The following is a 25,828-nucleotide window of genomic DNA, read 5'->3' as shown; positions in this document are numbered from 1 at the left end:
ATGAAACCCTAAGGGACTATTCACAAGAGATTAATTATATTAACCAAGGTATCACATACCGTGCACCAAGAATTGTGCTATCCCTGGATGAATGCCAAAAATTAAGAAATACTATATAGTAATGCTTCATCACAGCAGCCTCACAAACCACTTTACCACCATACATACTTAAAGATAAATCAATGTCTGCATCATTTTTAATGACTACATGGTATTCTCTTTTATGGTTATACCAATATTAGTATGTGCTATAGTTAACAAACTTATTGCTCGCTAAATCTTTGTATTATTATTTCTTCAAGATCAAGTCTTGGGTTTTTCTACAAGAAAAACACTATCTATCTATAGGAAAACAGCTTAAATTTAATAAAATGTGTCTATTTTCAGATTTACTGGCAATTTTTTTTGATGTTTTCCTAATATTCCCCCAAATTTCACCAACTCATGAATTTAAAATTTTACACACACATGTTCCCCACAAATAGTTAGGAAAACAAAATAAAAATTCTGCCTAAGTGGCATTTTTCTGTTTTCTTTTTTGAAACATCACAGGAAATACATATTGAACTGCTTTATAACTTTATAATTCTTTATAATTGCTCAGATTATGAATATACAAAAATGTGAGTATTTCAAGACTCTTCTCACTGTGTCTCAGTGTGAAATCAAAATAGAATTACAGGAACTAGAAATTCTTACTGTTGGGAGCCTCCCATGAACCCAAGACTGGTGTCATTTATAGAACTGTGCTTTATTCATTTTTTTTTTTTTTTAAAGGTTTTACTTATCTGACACAGAGAGAGGCAGAGACACAGGCAGAGAGAGAAGCAGGCTCCACACTGAGCAGGGAGCCTGATGCAGGACTGGATCCTGGACCGTGTGCAGGTCATGACCTGAGCCAAAGGCAGACACTTAACTGACTGAGCCCCCAGGCACCCCAGAACTGTGCTTCAGTAACTGATAAATTATTTCTATTATCTCACCAATTCTTAAATATGGGTCTGACTGAGACAAACTTCTAGCAGCTACAACAACTTAGGAAACAAATATTGCTATTTAATGGCAGAGTCTTATAATCTCCTGGGAGCAGGAAAGGGAATTCCACAAAGATGAAAAGGGTAGTTTAACAATAAAATTAAAACTATTCTCAAATTATGAATGCTTTATATATGTAATTTCTCACACGAACCGAGGGATCAGAATGCATTCACAACACACACAAAAAAAGCACACTGAGAACTTGGTGCATATGTTTGTTTTAATACTTGAGAAAATATAAGCTAAAATCTGATACAAACACTGCAGCACAAGAAAAGAATACACACAGATTTGGATTCCAATGGAGTCAGTATGTGAACCTGGAAGCACAAATGTATCAAAACAACCTGTCATTGAAGACTTTTAAAGAAGTAATAGATTTTTAAATCAAGTGAAGGTTAATAGGTTACAGAAGGAACAGTAATTTTCTCTCAAAACATTTCCCTCATCCATTAAGAATTGTAAACTCTATGTGGAGAGGAAAGTTAGAGATAGGTATTTTGAAGACACAAGTCTTGAACACCTGCTGGAAGCCCAAACAATCTAAAAATAATCAGCATTTCATTTTCCTCCGAAGGTCAGTTTGGTTTACCAGTCATGGTCACAAATTACAGAAAGGAAAAATAAAAACTCATCCCCTTCTTTTTTGAAAATACATGTTATTTCTTCTGCTTTAGTCATTTAAGCTTCATATTCATTTTGTTAAATATAAAACATGAAAAATCTTTTAAACCTTGCACTCTAAGAAGAAATGGAAACTTCTCTCCAACATCAATGGTGTATTTTAAAAATTGTGAAAATGATTAGAAACACCAGCTCTTAAGAGCATTTCAAAATATATTTGAAGAAAGTGTCTTTGAAGCTGTTGTTTATTTTAAAAAATCTTTATCTTGGAAGGGTAAGCTACCCATAAGAAAAAATTCATTCAACATGAATATAATTCAAGGTAATTCCTTTCTGATGAAGAATAGGGCCATCTATAAATTAACTTCCAATTAAAAACAAAAACAAAAACAGAAACAAAAAACCAATGCTTGGAATTTGTGCCAGATGCCTGTGGGATACTTTTACTCATGATTACTCTCAACACAAAAGTTACTGTTTACACATTGTAAAATCTACTTCATTTCATAGATTGGAAATATGTTTTTTAAGTTCTAGAAATTACTGGTAACAGAAGCAGTGTTTGATCATTAGGAAGGAAGAAATTCCTTCTTGAAGGTCAGATTTGTCCTCTTTGAAAGATGCATTACATATTTCTGATCACTAAAAACGTAAAACTTAGAGCACTTCTTGAATGATTTCACTTTCCAAAGATGTAGGTTTTCTCTCAATGCCCAGAGCCGTAGAACTAAACCAAATAGTTGGTGACTGTCTCTTGAAAGAAAAGAATCTACTATTCCAAAAACTAGCCTGCATATATCTGATTTTAACTGTATTCCTCTGACAAAAGAGCATTTCATTTTATTCAAAGTTTTCTTGCTTTATAATCTATAGAATGTTAGTAGTCACCTTAAGATGCTTATCTTAGAATTGCACATTTGTGTACACCATTATTTTTCTTTAGAAAATACATTTTAGTTCAAAATAGGGAAACACAAAGTTTAATATTGAATATAATAACCTATGATAACTGATAATACTGTGAAGTTATTAAACACACCCCTAAGACTTCTGAAAGTACATTAATAATTTCTTAAATAGCCACAATCCCTTAAAAAAACAAATTATTTACAAATACCTTGGAGCAGAGGAGCCTATGCAGTCATTACATGATGTGGGTATGTTCCTTGGAGAACCTGCCTATGGAGCAGAAAACACTAGATATATACTGTCCACTTGCCTTTGAAAAACTGAAGGCAGCATGACTTTATTAAAGAAAATTAATGTGATTGGAAGGATCTAATTAAAACTGGCATTGTGCTATCTAAAGAAAAATAACAATCACATGATGGAATTTTTATATAGCACCGCCACAAGTCTTTAATAAGACCTTAATTTTAAGATTGTTAACACATAATTCTGATGCTAACACATTTTTTCAGTTAAAAATTCATATCTGCACTCATAGGAAAACAATATTAAAAATATTTGCAATATGTTAAAAGTTACTGGGTCAGTTTTCCCTTTCACATTGCACAGCATCCATCTAAAATATAAGATGTACATTCTTATATAGAGATATAATAATATATAAAAAGTCTCATTTTTTAACCAAATTTCAGTTTATATTTCAATATCTTGCACTTTTTTTTTACCAAAAATATTATAATTTTTTTTACCAAAAATATAACAAAATATTACCAATGTTAATATAAGCCAGTCGAAAATCAGTTCCCTCTGATTTGGAAAGTTTAAAAAATTTTAAGCAGCAGGATTCTATCCACCCTAGAGTAACATCGAGCTAATGAGCAGCAGCCACTGGTACTTAGTATTGTTCAATCAGAGGATCCTGATCCAAATATTAAATTAGGTGCCTTTTGTCAGATGAGTGCCAAACCGTTGCCATTTTACTAAAATGCAATAACCAATATTAAGAACACCACTGTTGCTATGAGCCGGTATGTAACCTCCATGTTTAATAAGTATTCAAAAATATAGCACCTGTAATCCTAAAACCAGTAGTGTTAGTGAAGTCTACACTTCCCTCACAGGGCAGCTGTTAACCAAGATGCTAGATATTGAGAATCATACAAATGTCTACTATTAATAAGAACCTCATGGCGATTTTACAACTGTCCACTGCAAAAGGGTAAGTCTGCTGAATTCAGGAACGTGCACTCCGATGTGCCCTGGACCCCCAACCCCAGCCCCAGCCCCATCCTCATCCGCAGCCCTGCCCCATCCCCATCCCCATCCCTGCCCTAGCCCCATCTCCAGTCCCCAGTCCCCCAGCTCCCCAGCTCCATCCCCAGCCCAGCCCCAGTCCCATCTCCATCCCTGGCCAGACCAGCCAGGCCCCATCCCCAGCTCCATCCCCAGCCCAGCTCCAGCCCCATCCCCAGTCCCACCACCATCCCGATCCCTGTCACAGCCAGCCAGCCAGCCCCAGTCCCATCCCCAGCTCCATCCCCAGCTTCAGCCCCAGTCCCACCCCCATCCCCATCCCTGTCACAGCCAGCCAGCCCCAGTCCCATCCCCAGCTCCATCCCCAGCTCCATCCCCAGCCCCAGCCCCAGTCCCAGCCCCAATCCCACCCCCATCCCCATCCCTGTCACAGCCAGCCAGCCCCAGTCCCATCCCCAGTCCCATCCCCAGTCCCATCCCCAGTCCAGCCCCAGTCCCATCCCCATTCCTGGCCAGGCCAGTCAGGCCCCATCCCCAGCTCCATCCCCAGCTCCAGCCCCATCCCCATCCCTGTCACAGCCAGCTGGGGCCCGGGCCCAGGCCCAGGCCCAGGCCCAGCCCCAGCCCCAATCCCCCTCTTACTGCCTTAAGTCTGAACGGATTTGGTCAAACACCAACAGGAGAAAGTTTTAGGATGTGAGCTACCATTCCACGCTCTTCCTCTCCTGGGTTCTTAAAATGACACACGCAGCATTTACTTTCTAGGCTTCTTGCTTCCAGTCATGACAAAATAATGGTCGTCGACTTCCTTCTTTGCAGTAGGTTTCTTACCCGCGCTGGCGGCTTCCTTGCGGGGTGCGGGCGGTGCCCGGGTTGCCGCCGGGCCTCCTCCCCGTCCCGGAGGCCTTGGGGCAGGAGGCTGGCCCCCGGCCGCCCCCCGGGCCGCCCCCCGCGCCGCCCCCCGCGCCGTGGGGCTCTGGGCCGACGCCTGGGGAAGGCTCACGAGGGACAGCGGGGCGCGGCCGGGGGGCCGGGGCCGGCCGGGGCCTCTCTTCGGGGACGTGCTTTGGCCGGGAGGCTGTTTTTTGGCCCCTGGAACCACGGCCTTGCCCTCTGAGTCCTGCGCGGCTTTGGCGGCTGCGGCCGCGGCCGAGGGAGAGGGAGCGGCGCGGGCGGCTCCGGCGGGGGGCGGGCACCGTGGCCCTGGACGGGGCGCTGTGCTTTTGGGGCCGGATTTTGTCATTTTTGCAGGGGGGCGGAGAGCGGGGGAAGGCCTCGGCCTTAGGTGCGTATTTGCTCTCCGCGGCTCTGGACGCTCGCACGAGGCTGAGGGTGCAGCTGCCGGAGACTCAGGACCCACCCGGGCGCGGACCGCAGCGGGTTTCAAAGGCTTCGGTTCGGTTTTGCCCGCAGGCTGGCTGGGCAGCAGCGCCGCGGCCGGCGGGCGGGCGGGCCTCGGGGCGGGAAGGAGCCGGGCCTCGGGGGCGCTGGGGGGGGCCCCTCTTCTCAGTGGCCGAGGTTCACGCGCCGAGCCCTCGGGGGCAGCGGCTGCAGAAGTGCTTGCACCCGCCGCACTGCCGGAAGGAGCCTGTGGTTTCTTTGCTGCGCCTTTCGAAGATTTGAGCTTAAGATGAGAAGAGCCCAGATCCCCTCCGTTCAGGGGAGCCGCGGGCAGCAACCCACCTGGCGGACGCACCTGCTTCTCTTTGCTCCTTGCAACACCAACTGGCGGGCCGGGCTTTGATTTTTGTTTCTGAAACAAGCTGACTGCCGACAAAGGATTCATGTCAGGTGGCTGAGGTGTTCTGGCTGACGAATCGGGTACGCTTTCATTAGAAACTCCTTTTTGAAAGGCTAGGATTTTTTGTTCTAGTGTAGCAAACTGTAATATTCGACAGGGATCATATTTAAGCAAAAATCCTTGCAGAGTATCCCAGCCACCACCAACACGGACCATAACATGTTTTCCGTGGAGCATCTTTTTCCCCAAAAGAAAGTAGAAAAAAAAATTGTAAGGTTCACAATTGCAATTCATTGGCAGTCACAATTTGTGATGTCGATGATGATCTATGAAATTCAGAGAATTTACCAGAAGCTTCACTATAAGTTGACAGTCTGTTTCTTATATTATTAAAATAATCAATTGAATTCATTGAATCATGCAACTAAATACAGGTCCTCTAATTTGTAAGGAAAATTTTTGCACATTAAGCCGCATCCTAAAAATCCAAATTACAAATATACAAAACTGCAAGGGTTGTATTGTTCAATAAGGAGGGAGGAAAGACAGAGGGAAGAGGAGAAGGAAAATGAGGACTTACAGAAAATATGCCTCATAATAAACAAAAAACAATTAACGGAAGATAAAACAACTAAAACTTGCACTTTACAACTTAATAAATTACTTTCATATATACTTTAGCAGTTTACCCTTTCAAAAAACCTTGATATGATTTATGGTTTAGTTCTTCTCTGCAGACAAGAAAACTATGGCTCTGTGAGATGGAGGATATTTGTGTCAGATCATATAGCTTTGGCCTGGCCTGGAACAGACAGGGCCGCCCAACCCAAATGGTGCTTTTGTGCAGACAGGACACATCCTCGGTCTGCCCACACAGTTTCAGCTAACCATTCGGTAGGCAAATCTGAACCATCGTATGAGATTGCCTTGCAAATTTTAACTCTGAATCCCATGCTCTGTGCACCATCCTTATATCAGACTGCCTTAAAAAAAGAGAAAGCTAATTAAAAAAACAAAGTGCTTGAAAGTGTTTCTATGTGAGTTGAGTGAAGTGTGGGGAGGTAATGATAATATATTAAATTAAAAAACACAGGATGGTGAAATTACACTTTTAAAAATCTTTAGGTTATATTCCCAAATTGAGAACGAAAGGGCTCTTGTATCAGACGTGGACAGAATGCCGAACAGGTGAAACTTCAGTCTCTCCACCAATAAAGGGGACAATCAACTGCAGGTCGCAGATGGGACACAGGAAGGAAATGAATATGCACAACGGGATACTGGAATATTCACTGATGCTGTGTCAATGAAAAAAAGGTTTTATGCTTAAGACCCAATCTATATATTATTATAAACTGCAATGTTTCTACCTCCTTTTCTTATTACTGATATTTCATCTTATGCTTTCATTAGAAACTCCTTTTTGAAAGGCTTGTCCTTTTTGCAAGACAGTTGGACCATTTATTTCCATCACTTCTTGTGATGGAAAATTATGCCTTTTTAGAAAATTTGAAAAATGGAATAAATTACCTGAGGTATATAAAGATTTTCATTCCCCCACAATTATATTCAATGTCTGAATAGTCTTAGCTATCCTATCCCATAGTTAGTAGTCTATTGTGTTAAAGGTGTCTGCCCAAGCTCATTATCTACTCCTGAAAGCAAGTATTCCATATTTTTCCTGTGCAGTAAAATGCTTCCATTAATAACACTATTCCAATTTTTTAAAAATCAAAGGAGAAGCAAAAGGGAATTTGGTAAAACAAGAAATCCAATTTCAAAATAAGATCTGTATGTAAATAGGATGTAAATGATGGACTTACTCTTATAAAGAGTATTTTATCCCCAAGTCGGTACCGCCCTTCAGATAAGTACTCAATAGAGAATCGATGGGAACAGCTACAAGGAGGGTCTTCAGCAATATGTTTAACCTAAGATTAAAAGTAAACAAAATTTAGTGCTTGTGACAAAAAATATTTTATTTAATGTTAAAATGCAAGGTCATTTGATAGATGGGAAAATCAAACTCAAAGATAAAAATGTAAAGACACTTGGACCATTTATTTCCTTTACCTGTTGACAAATATTGAGATTAGGATTTTTTTTTTTGTTTTTTTAAGTAATCTCTACACCCAATATGGGGCTTGAACTCATGACACTAAGATCAAAAGTCACATGCTCCACGGACTGAGCCAGTCAGGCTCCTTGACAGATACTGAGATTAGACATGAACTAATCTGACGAAAGCTGCCAGTGACAAAGTCGGTTTTTTTTTTCCTTTTTAAAAGTAGGCTCCACATCCGACATAGGGCTCAAACTCAGGACCCTGAGATCAAGAGCCACATGCTCTACTGACTGAGCCAGCCGGGTGCCCCAGTGATGAAATCTTGAGATTCCCTCTCTCCTTCTCTGCCTGACCTCTCTCTCTCCTCGTCTCTCTGCCTAAGTGCAATCAGATCCTAGCGTATTCACTGACTGCTGGAGGTCTGGAATGTGTACAACAGTGAAGTCGATTCACAACACACTCAGTAAGTCATAGGAAGCTCGTGAGTTCACTAGTCAGTCAGCTTGAATTGTTTTATGCCCTGGATTAAAATACCTGTGTCAAATCAAAGATAGGCCAGTTGGATAAAGCTTAAGTAGGAATCTCACTTGTCCCTTAACACGATGCTAAACTAACATTGGAGGGGAATGTCTAGATTGTTCCAAGATTACTGTTAAAATAAGCAGATGTGTATATATATCTATTCATCCAAGACTGGGTGAAATTCTAAAGAATTCGATTCAAGAGGCACTTTTCTAAAAGTGATCGCTTTTTTCAACAGTCTGCTAAGGAGATGAGAATCGGGGAGAAATCCCTACTTCTAACCCTCGAGGAGCTTAAGAGAATTTTTAAATGCAGTAAATATCTGAAAACTGGCGTGTAAAAAACAACTCAGGAATTCTGTATTTAAAACATGGAAATTATAATAAATTGATTTAAAAAATAAAAATATTTGATGAGAATCGGGGAGAAATCCCTACTTCTAACTCTCGAGGAGCTTAAGAGAATTTTTAAATGCAGTAAATATCTGAAAACTGGAGTGTAAAAAACAATTCAGGAATTCTGTATTTAAAACATGGAAATTATAATAAATTGATTTAAAAAATAAAAATATTTGTTGAGATTTGATTGAAAAAAAAGTTTGATATCAGTCACCATGCTAAATATTTTGTTTTCCTAAAATTAAATTTTTGAAAAAGCCAGGCCATGAATATCTTCCTCAATTATCTGTCACACAGAGTATACCTAAATAAACTCACTTCATTGAACTTAGCCATGACGTTCAACCAAAGTATCTTCAGATAGGCCCAATCTAGTTGACCACTAACAGAAATGTATGATCGTCTTCATTATCTACCCAAAATGAAGAGCCACAGATGGAGTCACAACGGTCTGATCACAAGGGTGCACAATTTATCTCCCTCATTCATTTAACAAAATAATACAATCATAAATAGACTGATTTTCATAAGCCATTGAATTAAGTTTAGCTCGTTCATAACCTGGTATTCATGCACACATATGGCACCTGCATAAAATGGCTAAAAATTAACTGTGAGTAAAGAATTTACAATTTTTAGAACCAATTACACATTACCAGAGTAACCTGAAAGGAGGTATTTTTTTTAGTCACTACTTTCTTTTAAAGATTTTTTTTTTTTCTTAAATTTATGATAGTCACACACAGAGAGAGAGGCAGAGACATAGGCAGAGGGAGAAGCAGGCTCCATGCACCGGGAGCCCGACGTGGGACTCGATCCCGGGTCTCCAGGATCGTGCCCTGGGCCAAAGGCAGGCACTAAACCGCTGCGCCACCCAGGGATCCCTCTTTTAAAGATTTTTAAAATTTACTTATGTATCTATCTAGTTATTTGACAGAGAGAGAGCGCATGCACAAGCAGGCAGAGCGGCAGGCAGAGCAAGAGGGAGGCGCAGACTCTCTGCTAAGCAGGGAGCCGGACACGGGGCTCAATCTCAGGACCCCAGGATCCTGACCTGAGCTGAAGGCAGACGCTTAACTGCCTGAGCCACTCAGGGGCCCCTCAGTCACTACTTTCAATCAATGGAAGTTTTGTAACATACAGAAGTATAGCTGAATACAACACTCTAAGTAGTGAATCAGTTGATAATTGTTCCTTACTCTAAACATGACCCCAAGATCTCTGTAGATCACATACGTGTAGCTGGACACTGAATGATTCATGTAGCACATATGTGTCTAAAGAAATGTGTTCCTTTTGAATGTTCATGAGAATGAAGACATGAAGTCACTTGTTTTCTTTGTTTAAAATATCCAGACACCACTTACATTCAGCAGTAAAAATTAGCATTGACCCACAATCTAAATAAAGGGGTAAGCCTAAAAGAAATAAAAGCTATGGATAAAAAGTATCCTCTTCTGGTTTTATTTACCACATACTTAACATTAAAATACTAAAGGAAATAGCTTAAAGAAATAAAAATCATCTAAAAAGGCATTCCCCTACAATCAATTATTTTCATTCTCCTTTTTCTTATAGCTCATCTATATACACATACTTTTAATAAAATATTTTTCTTGTTGCCATATAGTCTTCATAATGATCACATATAGTGATTATTCTGTTAAGATAATGGATCCTAATTCACCTAGACATGCTCTATTTGAGGGTATTTACATTGCTTCCAATTTTTCACCATTTATAATAGCCCAATAAATACTTTCATTCACTCTACTTTTTTATCCCCCTTCAATTATGATAAAAAATGAAAGAGGAACATTTTTGTGATTATTGATATCTATTTGTTAACCTGTTTTTCAAAAGGTTACAGCATTTTCCATCACAGACAGCAATCCCTAAGTACAGTTTTACCAGAATCTACCACCACCAGGTTTCATAATTTATTTATTTATTTTTTAAAGATTTTATTTATTTGTTCATGAGAGACACAGAGAAAGAGAGAGAGGAAGAGACACAGGAAGAGGGAGAAGCAGGCATCACACAGGGAGCCCAACATGGGACTCGATCCTGGGTCTCCAGGATCAGGCCCTGGGCTGAAGGCTGCACCAAACCACTGAGCCACCTGGGCTGCCCAGGTTTCATAATTAAAAAAAATTTTTTACTAATGAGGAAAATTGTATTCTTAATTCCTTAGTTCTCAGCAAGTCTCAACAGTATGTTTTCCTCTTATGTGAATAACAATCCTTGCGCGTTTACCTTCTGGAAATGCTTTTCTAACCAAACTGTGTATGATCTTTATATAACAGAGAAATTAATACAATGTATTTTCTATTCAATAAAAAATATTTTACCAATGTTTTCTTCTTAATTATCATTATTTTAAGTTACATGAGATTTAAAATTAAGTTTTATTTTAAATTTTTTCTTTTTCACTGTGTCACATACTGACACTGACAGTCATTATATAAATCAATAATATAATGTAGGTAAATATATTTTGGCCTGGTAAAGAATATTCAAGCTGACATTTTAATCTGTCTTGCAAGGATATCCAAATCTTTTACTATATAGACTTTTATTATGTTAAACAATCAAAGCAATACTTTCTAAATATTTAACAGTAATGACTTATTTCTTTTTTAATTATTTTTTAATTTTTTTTTAAAGATTCATTTATTTATTCACGAGAGACACAGAGAGAGAGGCAGAGACATAGGCAGAGGGAGAAGCAGGCTCCTCGCAGGGAGCCTGATGCGGGACTTGATCCCAGATTTGTTATTTCTTTTTTTTTTTTAAAGATTTTATTTATTTATTCATGAGAGACACATAGAGAAGCAGAGACACAGGCAGAGAGAGAAGCAGGCGCCCTGCAGGATCCCGATGCAGGACTCAATCTAAGACCCCAGGATCACAACCTGAGCCGAAGGCAGATGCTCAAACACTGAGCCACCCAAGTGCCCCTGACTTCTTGTTATTTCTTAAATAATTTTATACATTAAGCACTTTCATAAAATACAACAGTCTGAAAAAAGACCATAATTGTAAGCAGCAGTGGAAGAAGAAAACATATACTACTTAGTTCACCTTCATCACTTATTGGATTGTAGTCACCACAGAAGACACAGCCTGAGCAACCACAACTCTACTAACCTCTACCTAATGATGAACAGGTAAAGTGAAAAGACTTTCCAGTTCAGACCCATCATCTAAAGTCTGCATTCCCGTCAGGGGAATATTCACAAAAAACCCCATCAATTTGCTCTTACAACTTTTCCTCCTGGTATATTCTCCAAGTGTCAGTGTACCATTTACTTAGAAACCTTGAAAACCACCCTAGGTTTTCTCCCTCCCTTTCAGAATCAGGATTCTTCAATTCTACCTCTGAAATATGTCCTATTTTTGTTCCTTTTGCTTCACCTTCACCACTGCCGCTTGAGTGCAGGTTCTCGGAATCTTACACCTGGATTATTACAATAAAACCAATATAACCTCTACATGACCATGAAAGTAATCCTTATAATTTGCAGATCAGATTATAACACTACCATGTTTTAAAAAAGAATCAATGAATTCTTATGGCCTACAGTACCCTTCATGATGGATTCCAGCCTGTTTGCCTCCCCACTCCCCAACTACATATCCATTTCTCATCATATACAAACAACAAATCATCTTTAATATATCGTGTCCTAAACTCACCAGGGAGTAGAAATTAGTATTGGTGTATGTTCTAAATAAGAAACACTTTCTTTTAAACATAACATCACCTGTGGCAAACAAAAGACTGACACATCCCAGTTGATAGAAAATAGAGCGATTACTTACGGCCTCATGTAACTCTTCATGTTGACAGCATGATTTCGGAATGCTGATGGAATCTTCAGGCCCAGAAGTATTAAGTAAGGTCTCTTCCAGTTCAATTTCTTTCTCAAGTTTTACTAATACTGGTGGCTCAACCCCATATCTGAAAACCAATCAGGAGATTTCATTATTCAAGAAAAGTATGACCCATTCACTCCCATGCATATCATGATAGGTTATATCTTATTTAAAAAGTGGAGTCTATATGACTCCCCTCTACCAATTGTTTCACTGGAACATCTGGAAATGCTTTTTAACGTCCCACAGCCTACCAAAAATTCAGGATATAATCTTCACATTATATCATATATTGCGATCATTAGAAGCTCCCAATATTCAACCAGGAATCCTGAAAGTAAGTCACCTTTAAAGTCAGCTTGAGAGTAAAGATGGGGCTGAGCCAGGTATGGGGGACGCTATGCCTCAACCTTCTTATCAAATCCTCTTTGGGTTCAGAAGATTTGCCTTGCTTTAAACTGCTAAGAGTTTTATATGCTCTTACCCTATTCTTAGTCTAAAAAATTTAACTAACCACTTTTTACAGTTTAATACTAAATGAAGGCAAGGTATGTGGGTGAGCAGATGTTGACATGACACAGCTCACACAAACAGAACAAATTTAATAAAAAAAAAAACAAAAAGAAAGAAAAAATAGGAAATTAAGTTATTTTATTTCAACCAAGAATTATTTTATTTATAGAAAATAGTGTTCTATCTAAAACAAGGTAGCTTTTCACTGAGGAGGGCACTTGATGGGATGAGCACTGGATGTTATACTATATGTTGGCAAATTGAACTTCAATAAAAAAATATATATATAAAATAAAATAAAATAAAATAAAATAAAATAAAGGTAGCTTTTAAAAAATTAATGACATTGAAATTCTGACATAACATGGAATACACACCTCGACACAATTCGACCAATTTCAAGAAGACAAAGATACACCTGTCTTGGGTCTTTGTGTAAAACTGTGAAAAAATAAGATCACATATTTTAAAGAGCAAAATTAAATAGGGAAATATATTTCTGGCATGGAAGAAGTAAAAGGAAAGAATAATGAAGATGGTAGGTTTACTTGTTTGGAGACTTAGAAAAGACATTTTCTCTACATATTATCACCATCTATAAATTTTTAAAAAACTAGCTAGTAAGAGGATGAAAACTTACCATGTACCCTAATTTGTAGCATTTTAAGTCTAAAAAACTAAGGGCTTAGAAACATTAAATTATTCTATTTCAGACCTCTCAACAGGAGATATTGTTTGAAGAGATATATCACCTCAATTTTATTCTACACTATCTTTAGCTTAGGACTTTGTGTTAATGGCCTTCTCAAACTTTTCAAAAAGAGAAAAGGAGGGGCATTCTTAACACATTCTATGAGGTCAATATTACCCTGACACCAAAGCCAAACAAATATATCACAAATAAACTAAAGATTAATTAATATCCTTTATGAATATAGATGTAAAAATCTTCAATGTTATACTTGCAAACTGAATCCAACAGCAAGTGAGATTTATCCCAAGAATGGAAGGTTGGTTCAACATATTAAAATCAATCAAATAATATGCTAAATTAATAAAGGAAAAGAAACTTACAATTATCTTAGTAGATACAGAAAAAAGCATTTAACAAAATCAAATATCCTTTTCGTGTAAAAAAAAAAAAAGGAAGAATCAACAAACTAGGCATAGAAGGAAATTTATAAATCTGAAAATGGATATCTATGAAAAATCCATAGTTAACACCATTCTTAATGGTGAAAGGTTGAGAATCTTCTTCCTAAGACTAGGGAGAGGACAAGGATGTCCACCCTCACCTCTTCTATTCAAAACTGTACTGGAGGTTCTAGGCAGAGCATTTAGGCAAGAAAAACAAATAAAAGGTATCCAGATTGGAAAGGAGGAACAAAAACTATCTCCATTCAGATGACACTGTCCTTTCCATAAAAAACCCCTAAGGAATCGACAAAAAATATATATATATATTAGAACAAACAAGCAGTTTCGGCAAAGTTGCAGGATATAAGATCAATATACAAAAATCATTTCACTTTACACACCAGCAATAAACAATCTGAAATGTAATTTAAAAAATAATTCAATTTACAATGCTTCAAGAAGAATAAAGTACTTAGGAATAAATTTAATCAAAGAATTTTATGACTTGTATCCTGAAAACTACAAAATATTGTTGAATGAAATTAAGGAAGAGACAGATAAGTGGAAAGACATCTTGTGTTTTCATTTCATTTATTGAGGCACCTGGGTGGCTCAGTAGTTGAGCATCTGCCTTGGGCTCAGGTGGTGATCCCGGGGTCCTGGGATTGAGTCCCACATCGGGCTCCCCACAGGGAGACTGCTTCTCCCTCTGCCTGTGTCTCTGCCCCTCTCTCTCTCTGTCTTTCATGAATAAATAAATAAATAATCTTTTTAAATAAACACATAAAATAAAAATTTCATTTATTTATTTACTTGAGAGAGAGAGAGAACACTTGCGCTCAAGCAGGGAGAAAAGCAGAGGGAGAGGGACAAGTGGACTCCACGCTGAGCTTGGAACACTGATGCAGGCTTGACCCCACAACCCCAAGATCATAACCCAAGCCAAAGTCAAGAGTTGGATGCTTAACTGAGCCATCCAGGTGCCCCAAAGTATAACTCAATTTTTAAAAATGCTATAAATACAACAAAATCTAATATGCTTAACATGGTTAAGTTGGTAGGTTGTGTCCTGTATACTCTAGCACATTTGAAAATTGTTTAATTTTTTTTAAAGGAACCCAAATGCTAATCTAAGGATTCAAACAAAGATCTTAAACGTGGAACCTACCATATAGTAGGTGTGAATCATTTACCTTTCTGTTCCTTCCTTAGAGTTAAAAGCTCTAGGAAACTTCCACCCTAACAGAATAATGCTATGTGTGATGAACAGCATGCACACTGACTCTCCCAAAGGATTGATTTATGAATATCATCTATTATATATCCCAAGCACAAAGTATATACTCTTCTCTAAAGCAATAAAAAGGCCTATATTTGACTTTAAAATTCACACCAAAAGGAATCTGTCTTGTAATTTTTATTAAACCTATTTCTCTAAAACTAGCTTTTAAGCATACTTAGAGCATAGCATTTGTTTTTTTTAATTGCTTTGATTTCCTAGCAAAATGTAAAAATTTAGAGGCTTATCTCTGAAATCTTTAGAAAATTAAAACATTAGCTCATCGGTTCAATGCCTAGAAATCACGGTTATTGGCAGTGCTTTATCTAGATCTATACTGACCTTCAGGACAGTCAGAGATGCCTTCTACTGACAACGAGAAATATACAACAATTTTATATCCTTTCAGAAACAATAAACTGGAAACTAGGGAATTCAAAGCATTTCCTCTTTCCTTTGATCCCTACAACCTATACAGGTTAATATGCAATTAAGTCACTTCATTGTCAATAACAATCAACACACCTGGATTAAAGCAGAGTGCAAGATGGGGAATCAAACAGTAACCCATTACATTTTTTTTTTATTGTATACGGGATAGGAATACCTGGAGGCATATCAAATGCGTAGCAGGGGAGCAGCGGCCTACCCTACGTGCAGGCAACAAGGGTGTGCACAGAGAATTTTATTTTATTTTGTTCTGTTTTTAGTTTATTTTCTCAGTTGATGTTAGATATGGAACTATGAACAGATGGTTACCTAATACCCTGAATCTCCACTTAAGGCAGCAAACTAGTTATTCCTTTTTTTTTTAATTCAGAGAATTTTAAAACAATAATAAAACCACCCCAAAATTCGTTTGTTTTTTATTATCATCTTGAACTAGCAATTCTAAACAATGTTAGTGATAAAATACTTCTCTGTAGCAGGGTACACTATGACCCCCATGATCTCTGCCCACTCCTGGTAGGCTAGTGCTCATATCAAAACATTGTTAAGTTCTGTGTGTGTATGTATATACATACATAAATGCTTTAAGGAAATATTTATACACACACATATATAGTAATTGAACACAGCTAGTTTCCACTTTAGTCACTGCACAGATGCTTCTATTGACTTAAAGTAAATAAGACAATATGTCAATAATTCTTCAGTAGAGCATGACTTTTTAAAATGAATTGTCAAAAACATGTATGTATCCATTTAGATAATCAACTTGGCAGCTGCTGTGTACAAGGTAAATCTAAATCCATGAGCATACCTCATTTGACCTTCTGTTATTTCTAGAATTATCCAGTTAAAAATAAATTACTAGTAATTTAGACTTTGGTAGAGTAATTCTTGATGAAAACATTAATTCTCAAAGCATTAGTCCAGAGCCTTTCCCTGGCCAACTCATTTAGGAATTAAACTGTTTCTAAGGCATTCCAAATATGTAAGACCTTTAACTGTAAATGAAAAGCTTAATATATATGGTTTAGAATCTGATTCTCCAATTGTTTTATATATAAAGTATCAATTTTTCTAGGAAAATGAGATACGGCATTTGAATCCTTATTTGGGGAAAAAAATTAGATGTGAGACATACAAAAATACCCTAACAAACATTAAACACAATGATGACAACACTTACCTAAACCTTCAGATTCAAAGAGGTAAGTCTCATCAACCCCAATGTGCCTGCACCAGTGAAGGAAGTTCGCAGTATTGTCTCTAGCAAAGAATGAACCTGAAGCAGCATCTTTCTTACAGGGCACTTTTCTCATTGGAAAATTCTGGAAAAGATGAAAGGATAATTTTTAAAATGCCTATTGAAGATATTTTCATTAGATATCCTTTTTAATATTACTAAATAAATGTTTGGTGCCTTGAATGTAACTACAAACATACAACATTAAGAGGAAAAGATATCTTCAAAATTATTTTATTTACTTTAAGTATATTCCAAAAAATGATTCCTAGGAAATCAATCTAGTCAAAATCAAACATCTCTAACCTCTTTCTGCTTAAAATAACATGAGTCTTAAATAAAAAATGACAGTTTAATAATTCTAAAGCACACCTCTACATGTCTCTCTACACACAGTTCAATACAAACACAAAATTACTGCTACGCTAAAGGTTAATGGACACACTCATTTTTGTTCACTTTCTTATTTGTAGATTCATAAATGTGGTTCTGAGTTTCTTGAGGATACTGTCAAACAAGTAGTAGTCCATTCTTAATTCAAGTTCTTTGAAAACTGACAGTCTTTTTAGACAATCCTAATTTTTTATCTAGACCAAGAATAGTTAACCTGCTGAGGCAGAGAGGTTTTAGTTATATTTTAAATTTCTACTTGAAAAAGCAATTCATGCATAAGATTTTAAAAAATGCAATAGGCACAACAGGGTATACGTCTTTCTCCCTCCTCTATCACTCAGTTCCTCTCTCTTCCTAGAGATAACCGCTATTACCAGTTCATTATGTACCCTTCCTGTTGCTGTATTTTCCAGGATTAAAATAGCCTTGTGAGTTTTTCTAATTGTCAACCGAAATCTTCTCACTCACATGTTAGTAACCATTTCTACACACAAGGGCATCCACAGAACGCTGCACAAACACGCTAGCCCACAATCTGATCTATGTGTGTATGTGTCTTAACAGTCTATAGGTGTCTTTTGGGGTGAAAAAATAACAAATTAAAGCAGTCATTTCTAGTGAATGGATAATGCATTCCACTCAGTTTAGGTGCCATAATTAATTTTTAATGACTTGTTTATTGAGAAGCATTTAAATTGTTCTTAAATTTTCCTGCACAATGGTATTTGTGAAATTGTGGTTATCTTTTTAGAATAAATCCCTAGGAGAATTATGTTATGTATAGAAATATGTGCTTTACTTTCAATGTGATATGTATCACCCACTGTCTCCCAGAAAGATGATACCATTCCTATTTCTACCAACACTACATGAGTATCCAGGTGCCACGCTCACAGACCCCAAATCTCATCAGTGACCCATGTTTGATGTGAAGACAGGAAACTGCATCTACTTCAAATTATGACTTAAGGGTTAATAGAGGAAAATTGTCTAAAAAATTATTATTCATGCAATCAAATTATAGAATTTGCCACCAAGACAAAATACAGGGAATCTAAGGATGGTGATGATGATGGTAATAATAATAATAGCAGTAAAAATGATAACTATGTGCCAGGAACCATCACAAGCTCTTTTCTCATTTAACTTTCACAAGTGAGAGTATTATTCTCAAGAAGAGCTAACTACTTACTAGACATTTACTTACACCAGACACTAAGCTAAATACTATCTGTACATTTAATACTATCTGAAATTCATTTAATTTCACTAAATCCTCACAAATAAGTCTGGCAATGTAAATATTAATACTCCCATTCTGCAAGATTAGGTAATTATCTAAGGTCTTATATACATAGTTGGATGGAAGCTTGCAACCTTTCAGATATGATAAGAAATGTATATTATTAACAAATTAACACGAACCAAGGTATAATATCACCTACTGTCAGGGCACCAGGTGGCTCAGTCAGTTAAGTGTCTGACTCTTGGTTTTGACCTGAAAAACTTTCATCAAGATCATGAAATCGAGCCCCATGTCAGGTTCCATGTTCAGTGTGGAGTCTCCTTCAGATTCTCTCTCCCTCTACCCCCTGCCCATTCTCTCTCAAATAAATAAATAAATAAATAAATAAATAAATAAATAAAATCTTTAAAACCACTTACTGTCAAACATGTTCTTACCTCAAGTTCCTCAGAGTTGCATGCTTTCACCATGTTTTGAAGAACATCAATCAGTTGGCACAACAGCACTCCATTATCAAGTTCTTCCAATAATCTTTCCGCCTTAACCTCAGTACCTAAAAACATATTTCAAAGGTAAGATTCTACTAGAAATGGTAAATTCAAACAATATGGTTAAAATTTAATTAAACGTAATTCGATTATAGCTGAAACATGAGACAAATGTTAGATCAGACTCCAAGTATTCACTCCTGGAAGCAATAGTCTAAACAGATAATGCCAAATTAAGTGAAAGACAACTGAAACAAAAATATCTGTGATGTAGAAGAAAAAAATAAAATGATATTTTATCTCATTTCTTAAAAACCAGAGTGCTTTATATTTCACTATTAACTGTTCAGGTTACGTTTTGATTCACTGCATATTCCTACTGCCTGCACCAGAAAGATTCACCATAAGTAAGATGAACTTTGTTATGATCTTAAAATTAAAGATAACAGCATAACAAACACCTGGAGAATACCAACTTTTCACCTCCAAAATCCTTTCCTTAGAACCCTTAATAATTACATAATAAACTTCTAAAAAATTATCTAAATCATCAAACTGATATGAATTAGAGTGTGCAGTGTTTTTAACTATCTTGGGAAGACCATAGATGAAATTCTGTATTTGAAAGACAGTGTTTTTCTGGGGAGAAAGTTGAGAGCACTCCTAGTCTCTAACTGAGTAAAGAAATATCAAGCCAGGGATCCCTGGGTGGCGCAGCGGTTTGGCGCCTGCCTTTGGCCCAGGGCGCGATCCTGGAGACCCGGGATCGAATCCCACATCGGGCTCCCGGTGCATGGAGCCTGCTTCTCCCTCTGCCTGTCTCTCTTTCTCTCCCTCTCTCTGTGACTATCATAAATAAATTTAAAAAAAATTAAAAAAAAAAAGAAATATCAAGCCAGATATTCTCCAACCTGACAGTTCCTCCTGGGCTTCACATACCTTTGTCCCTCAATGCCTCAGAAATAGCAATCATTTCCACTACAATATATATTTCACTCAGAATCTCATGCCTTATATGAGACTATGGGAGGCAGTGCATCAGTAATAGAGATCCCAAATCAGACCTATATACTTAAAAAAAAAGTTTTAACATTCACAATGAAAACGTTGATTATTCAAAGATTACCACTGACTTCTTGTGTTAAGCCTCAAACTTCCTTACTATCCAAGCCCTAAAGTTCGAGGTGAATTGGAGTATCTCCCCAACTAGAATGCAAGCTTGTGAGAACAAGGATATCAAATAATCAAATATTCCATTCACTGGAGTATCCTCAGCCTCTGGAACAATCACTCCTTGACAGAAAGAAAGATTCTCAATAAATATTTACTAAACAAAAAAATATACAGTTTTAAGTATCTTTCCAAGTCTTACCTAATAAACCGGATAGCCAGATTGACAGATCTTCTTGCATGGGCAACAGGGTGGCTTCATGCCTCACAGCTATCCACTCATCATACTGACAAACATCAGCCAAACCTGGCCCGTGTCTGGGGGTTAAAGGACTCCGTGGACTTAGAGGCAGGTCTTCTCCAAACCACACCTAGAGAAAACACCAAACGAATGGATGAGACCTTCTTAAAAGTTAGTATAACCTATACTTACATTTAAATGATGAATTATAGACAACATATAATATACACATGCATAAAACTATAGCAGGTTACAGAAAGTTTATAAAGTAGAAACAAACTATTAATCTAGATACTTGAGATATTTTCAGTATCCAAAACTGCAGTAAATACAAATGAATCCTTAATCAATGAATGGATTCTAAAAAAAAAAAAAAAAAAAAATGAATGGATTCTACTATCAAACCACAGGATAAAGGTCAACAAATAATATTTTTGCTTCACTTGCTAGCTAAGTTTAATAAGTTATGTGAACCACAGCTTCAGCCTCTCAGCTATAAAATGGGTTATTGTCACCTGCCTTATAAGATACATCTTTGTAGCATCTAGCATTGGGCCTAGTAACAATTGTTGTATAATAGATAAATAAATGAACAAATGCATAAGTGGGATTTTATAACTTTTGAACATAATAACCGTGTTCTCTTAAATTCTATTCTAAATAATTTGGTATGTCATTTGATTTTTGCATGGCCCACAATCTAAGAATGGTTTTTGCATTATAAAATGGTTGTCATCTAAATACCTAAATAATAGCATCAGTTTTGCGTACTGACCTGCAAAGCTAAATATTTACTACCTGGCAAATCTCTGGGTAAGAATAAAAATTGACAGAAACATACTATCAAACCAAAAATTTTGCAAAATTTTGAAATACAATTAGACATGCTTTCATATAAGGTTATTGAGAGAAAAGACTTTTCACATCTCAATTCAGGACACTTCCTGAATATTCAAGCCCAAGTGATCAGGGATTCTCACAGGAGACAAGCCTGAAATGGAGGTCAGAGCGTGAGTGAGATGAGAGAGTGTCCACACATGGTGATAGCCCTGTGTACCGTATTCACAGAGGGTATTCACAGAGGAAGATGGGGAAAGATCCCAGTGCTGGGCATCAGAGCCCAAGTCAGCTGAGAAAGCCATCAACTCAGGGAAGGTGTGGCAGCAACAATGGGAGACAGGTTGTATTTGCAGGGATTTATCAAAAGGGAGCCAGATTTCTCACTGCCAAAGAAGTGGAATAAGAGAAAACTAGAATGAATTCTAGAGTGACTTGAAATATCTTTTACCAGAAAGCAAGGAAAGGCTCAAAGAATGATAGGGATCAACCAAAAGGACAGAGAAGTAAGCATGAAGGGACTTCTACTGGCTAAATCAAGAGCAACTTGAGCATCAAACAATAATGTAAATGGATTATAACCCATTGAATAGAAAACTATTAATGCATATAGACATAAATACATGAAGAAACTGGGATTTTGAGGAGAAATGAGATTTTTATGTAGTTTCAAAGTGCTTCCCCACAAAATACAAAGAGAAGAAAGAAAAACTTTACAGTAAAATAACCTGACAGACAGCAACTTAATGAGTGACAAAGGTAAACACCATCAATAATGAGACAAATCAAAATCACATTCCATCTGCAAGGATGCAGTGAGAAAACACAGTATCCCTCTGTGATATTCCTACCAAAGATGCATAACCTGAATCTAATCATGAGAACACACAGGTAAATCCAAACTGAGGGACATCCTACAAAATAATTAGTCTATACAATTCAAAAGTGTCAAGGTCACTAAAGAGAGCAAAGACACCATTCTAGACAGACTAAGGACAGGACAACTAAATGCAGCATGTAATTCGGAACTGGACATTATGGAGCAATTGACGACACTTGAATGTGGTCTGAGTATTAGGTGGTAGTGCTGTAGCAATGTTAATATCCAGTTCCAATGATTTCATTGCAGTTGTGTAAGATGAAGTCCTTATTTGTGAGAAATACACACTAAAGTATTCAGAGGTAATGGGGCATTAGACTGGCAACTTACTCTCAAATGGTTCAGGAAACAAATATGTCTGTTCTTGTGATTACTTTAAAATACAGGATTTTTTTAAAAAGATTTTTTATTTATTTATGATTGAGAGAGAGAGAGAGAGAGAGAGAGAGAGAGGCAAAGACACAGGCAGAGGGATAAGCAGGCTCCATGCCAGGAGCCCGACGTGGGACTCGATCCCGGGACTCCAGGATCATGCCCTGGGCCAAAGGCAGGCGCTAAACCGCTGAGCCACCCAGGGATTCCCTAAAATAAAGGATTTTTTTTAAAAAAGAGATATGAGGATAGGTAATACCAAGTGAATCTAGTTCCTTCTTGATTTTAAATGTAGATCATTTTCCCTCTAAAATCTATTATACATACTGAGGTATACTGAAGGCAAGTCTTACAACACCAAATCAAAATCCATAATACCATTGTTAAATTAGGCAAACTCTGAAGAAAAAAAAAAAAACGGAAGAAGGTGCTGCTTTCACGTTTTCTGATGAGAAACAAACACATTTTACAAATACCAAGGCAAAGAAAGAACACGAATACACCACAAGAGGCAAGAAGGAATAGTGAAACTCAATAAAAATATCCAAAGTTGGGAAGCCTGGGTGGCTCAGCAGTTTTAGTTTCAGCAGTTTAGCGCCGCCTTCGGCCCAGAATGTGATCCTGGAGACCTGGGATCGAGTCCCATGTCGGGCTCACTGCATGGAACCTGCTTCTCCCTCTGCCTGTGTCTCTGCCTCTCTCTCTCTCTGTCTCTCATGAATAAATAAATAAAATCTTAAAAAAAAAAAAAAAAGTCTCCAAAGTTTAGAAAACAACAACAACAACACATAACTTATTTGAGGGCCATTATTTCAGGAGCTAAGGGTAGAGACTGAGGAATGAACCCCTAAATATATAGAGATCTTAGAAAGTTTCAGGAAAAAAACAAGATATCTTTCTTATTTATTTCTCTGAGTTCTCTTTAAATTATTTCAAATGGACTAGAGCAAAAATTACTATCTAAATCTTCCTTTTTCCTAAGCATGTCTTATTTCTGTTTGTAATCCCAGAACTCAGTGTAATGTTTATTTAGCACATGGTATTCAGTTAAATATTTGTTGAATAATTGAGGATGTTAGCAAATGACTCTTTGCACCATCAAAATCAAGATGCATCTTATGGGTGGAGTATTTTAGAGCCAATAGAATGTTATTTGTCTTTTAATCATTTGGTTGAACTGAAAAAAAAGGCAGACCAGTTGCAAATATTTGTCAAGGAAAGATGTATACTAGTTAGAAGGGTGGTTTTCAAAAAAAAAAAAAAAAAGTGTGAAAATGGAGAAGCTAACATTAACAGGAGTCATTCTAATTTCTTGTCACATTAATTAAATAAATATTTGGGTTTTCCTACTCTTGCCAACAAAAGATTCTATAATAACCTGGGCTAGTCAATAGCATATTAATGTTGTTAGAAGTTAGATGTTAACAGCAAAAACTGCATGGATAAGGGTTGTTCTCAAACATGTGAAAGCTGTCATATGCAAAGATTCTTAATCCACAGGCAGTCTACAAATGAACCTGAGTACATACACAAACTTTACTTACATTTAGGCAAAATCTTATGCCTGTAGACAAACGGGCCTTTTTTCAGTTCATAGCTTATCAGATTCTCAAAGGAGACTATGTATGACCTAAAAGAGATCAGGAACTACTGTTCATCAATTTTTAGACTGTATGTTTATTTACTAATCAGAATGAATGACATAAAAAAAAGAAGGGCAAGGAAGATCTTAATGTATTAAATTAATAAGAAATCAACTGATAAGCTATCTACTGGATGTCTCCTCTCTATAAGGCATTCATGGTTAACTACATAACTGTCTAATATAATTAGCAGAGAAAGAGGTGAAAATCCTACAAAGTTTTCACACTCATCAAGGAGGGAAGCAAAAACATCCATGACAGATGGTAAGAGGACTCTTGGAGAAGATTTAATAAAGATATATCTGTAGAATCTAGACCAGAGAAGGTTTCATGGAACTATAAAACAAAACCATGAAGAAAATCAGCAAGTTAAGAAAATATTAATAGCATTAGGGTAGAATGAGAAGAACATGGTCAATGTGGCAATTATCAAAAGCACCCTATGATGAACCAAGAAAATATAATTAACATGAAACTGATGACATTTCTGAGACTTAAATAAAAAGAGGACAAATAGAAATAATCTGATTTTAAAAAATGGTATAAAACACGGTTTTGAGTAACAAAGGAGTTTTGAGCATATTCAATGTGGATTTGAGAGGATCCAAAGAGCAAGAATTAGACCTTTAGGTCCCAAAAGGAAAAGAGTATAATAGAACTCTTTATTAATAGAGTAGAGGATATAGCTGCACAGCACACATAGGAGAGAGTATAAGCAGGATCATATTCAGAACTGTTGTTAACATTTGATAAATACATCATCTTTTGTCTTCAACCACTGTCATCTTGATAAGCCTTCTTTCAAGAAAAAGAAAGAACAGATGAATGAACAAGAGAGAAAGAGAGAGAGAGAGAGAGAGGAAGAAAGGGAAGGAGGGAGGGAGGGAGACTTTCATGACACCGGTATAATCTCCAGTTTTATATGTGGTAAATTTTGCTGTATCAATGATACAACCAAGCTTCTGAAGTGTCTACTACGTAACACACAATGTAGTAGGCACTTTGCTCATGTTCTCACATTGATCCCATTGATTTCCTCAACAAACACCCTGAAAAATAAATGCTATTATCCTCAACTTGGAGGTGCGGAAGCAGAGGTCAAATAAGTCACCAGAATTGGCAGAACCAGAACCACAAATGATTACTTTTAAAGTTCTCACTTTGCAAGGGAAATTTTATTATCTGCTGCTCACATCTTAATAAGTAGAATTTCAATCTGATTTTTATCTTTAAATTGAGATTCAAGCATATTCTATTTATACCAAAAGAAAACTTTCAAAAGAATATAAGAATGATACAGCAAATACCAACATTCAAGTGTAAGGTTATTCTGGTTTGTCTGATTATCTCCAGCTTGCCTCCTCTCACCAAAAAGCAAACAAACAAACAAACAAACAAACAAAAAAAAAAAAACACTTGAAATTTTAAGTTTTAATGCCTGGTTATTTATAGGCATGATAGGGCACAGGCACAATTATCTAAAATAAATAATTTATAATTGTTTTC

The 25,828-nt window shown here is 37.0% G+C and overlaps 1 protein-coding gene across 4 annotated transcripts in view; it reads right to left on the bottom strand.

Moving 5' to 3' along the window:
* Positions 1-2,779: 2,779 nt before the first annotated feature.
* GAS2L3 (growth arrest specific 2 like 3) overlaps positions 2,780-25,828 on the bottom strand; it is a 37,856-nt gene continuing 14,807 nt past the window's right edge. For 3 of the 4 annotated variants that reach the window (XM_038558788.1, XM_038558790.1, XM_038558787.1), the window contains 8 exons: positions 20,552-20,720; positions 19,129-19,244; positions 16,996-17,137; positions 13,321-13,384; positions 12,377-12,515; positions 7,390-7,497; positions 4,468-5,803; positions 2,780-2,841 (listed from right to left, as the gene is read on the bottom strand). In XM_038558788.1, the coding sequence (XP_038414716.1) occupies positions 4,580-5,803; positions 7,390-7,497; positions 12,377-12,515; positions 13,321-13,384; positions 16,996-17,137; positions 19,129-19,244; positions 20,552-20,720 (1,962 nt within the window). In that variant the 3' untranslated portion in view covers positions 2,780-2,841; positions 4,468-4,579. Of the gene's footprint in view, positions 2,842-4,467; positions 5,804-7,389; positions 7,498-12,376; positions 12,516-13,320; positions 13,385-16,995; positions 17,138-19,128; positions 19,245-20,551; positions 20,721-24,223; positions 24,310-25,828 lie in introns of all 4 variants that reach the window. The other variant, XM_038558789.1, reaches the window with a different exon arrangement.

The sequence above is a fragment of the Canis lupus genome, chromosome 15, assembly GCF_011100685.1.
Source record: "Canis lupus familiaris isolate Mischka breed German Shepherd chromosome 15, alternate assembly UU_Cfam_GSD_1.0, whole genome shotgun sequence".
Taxonomy (NCBI): domain Eukaryota; kingdom Metazoa; phylum Chordata; class Mammalia; order Carnivora; family Canidae; genus Canis; species Canis lupus.
The sequence above is the reverse complement of the archived record's forward strand: the minus strand, read 5'-3'. Positions and strand labels throughout refer to the sequence as shown.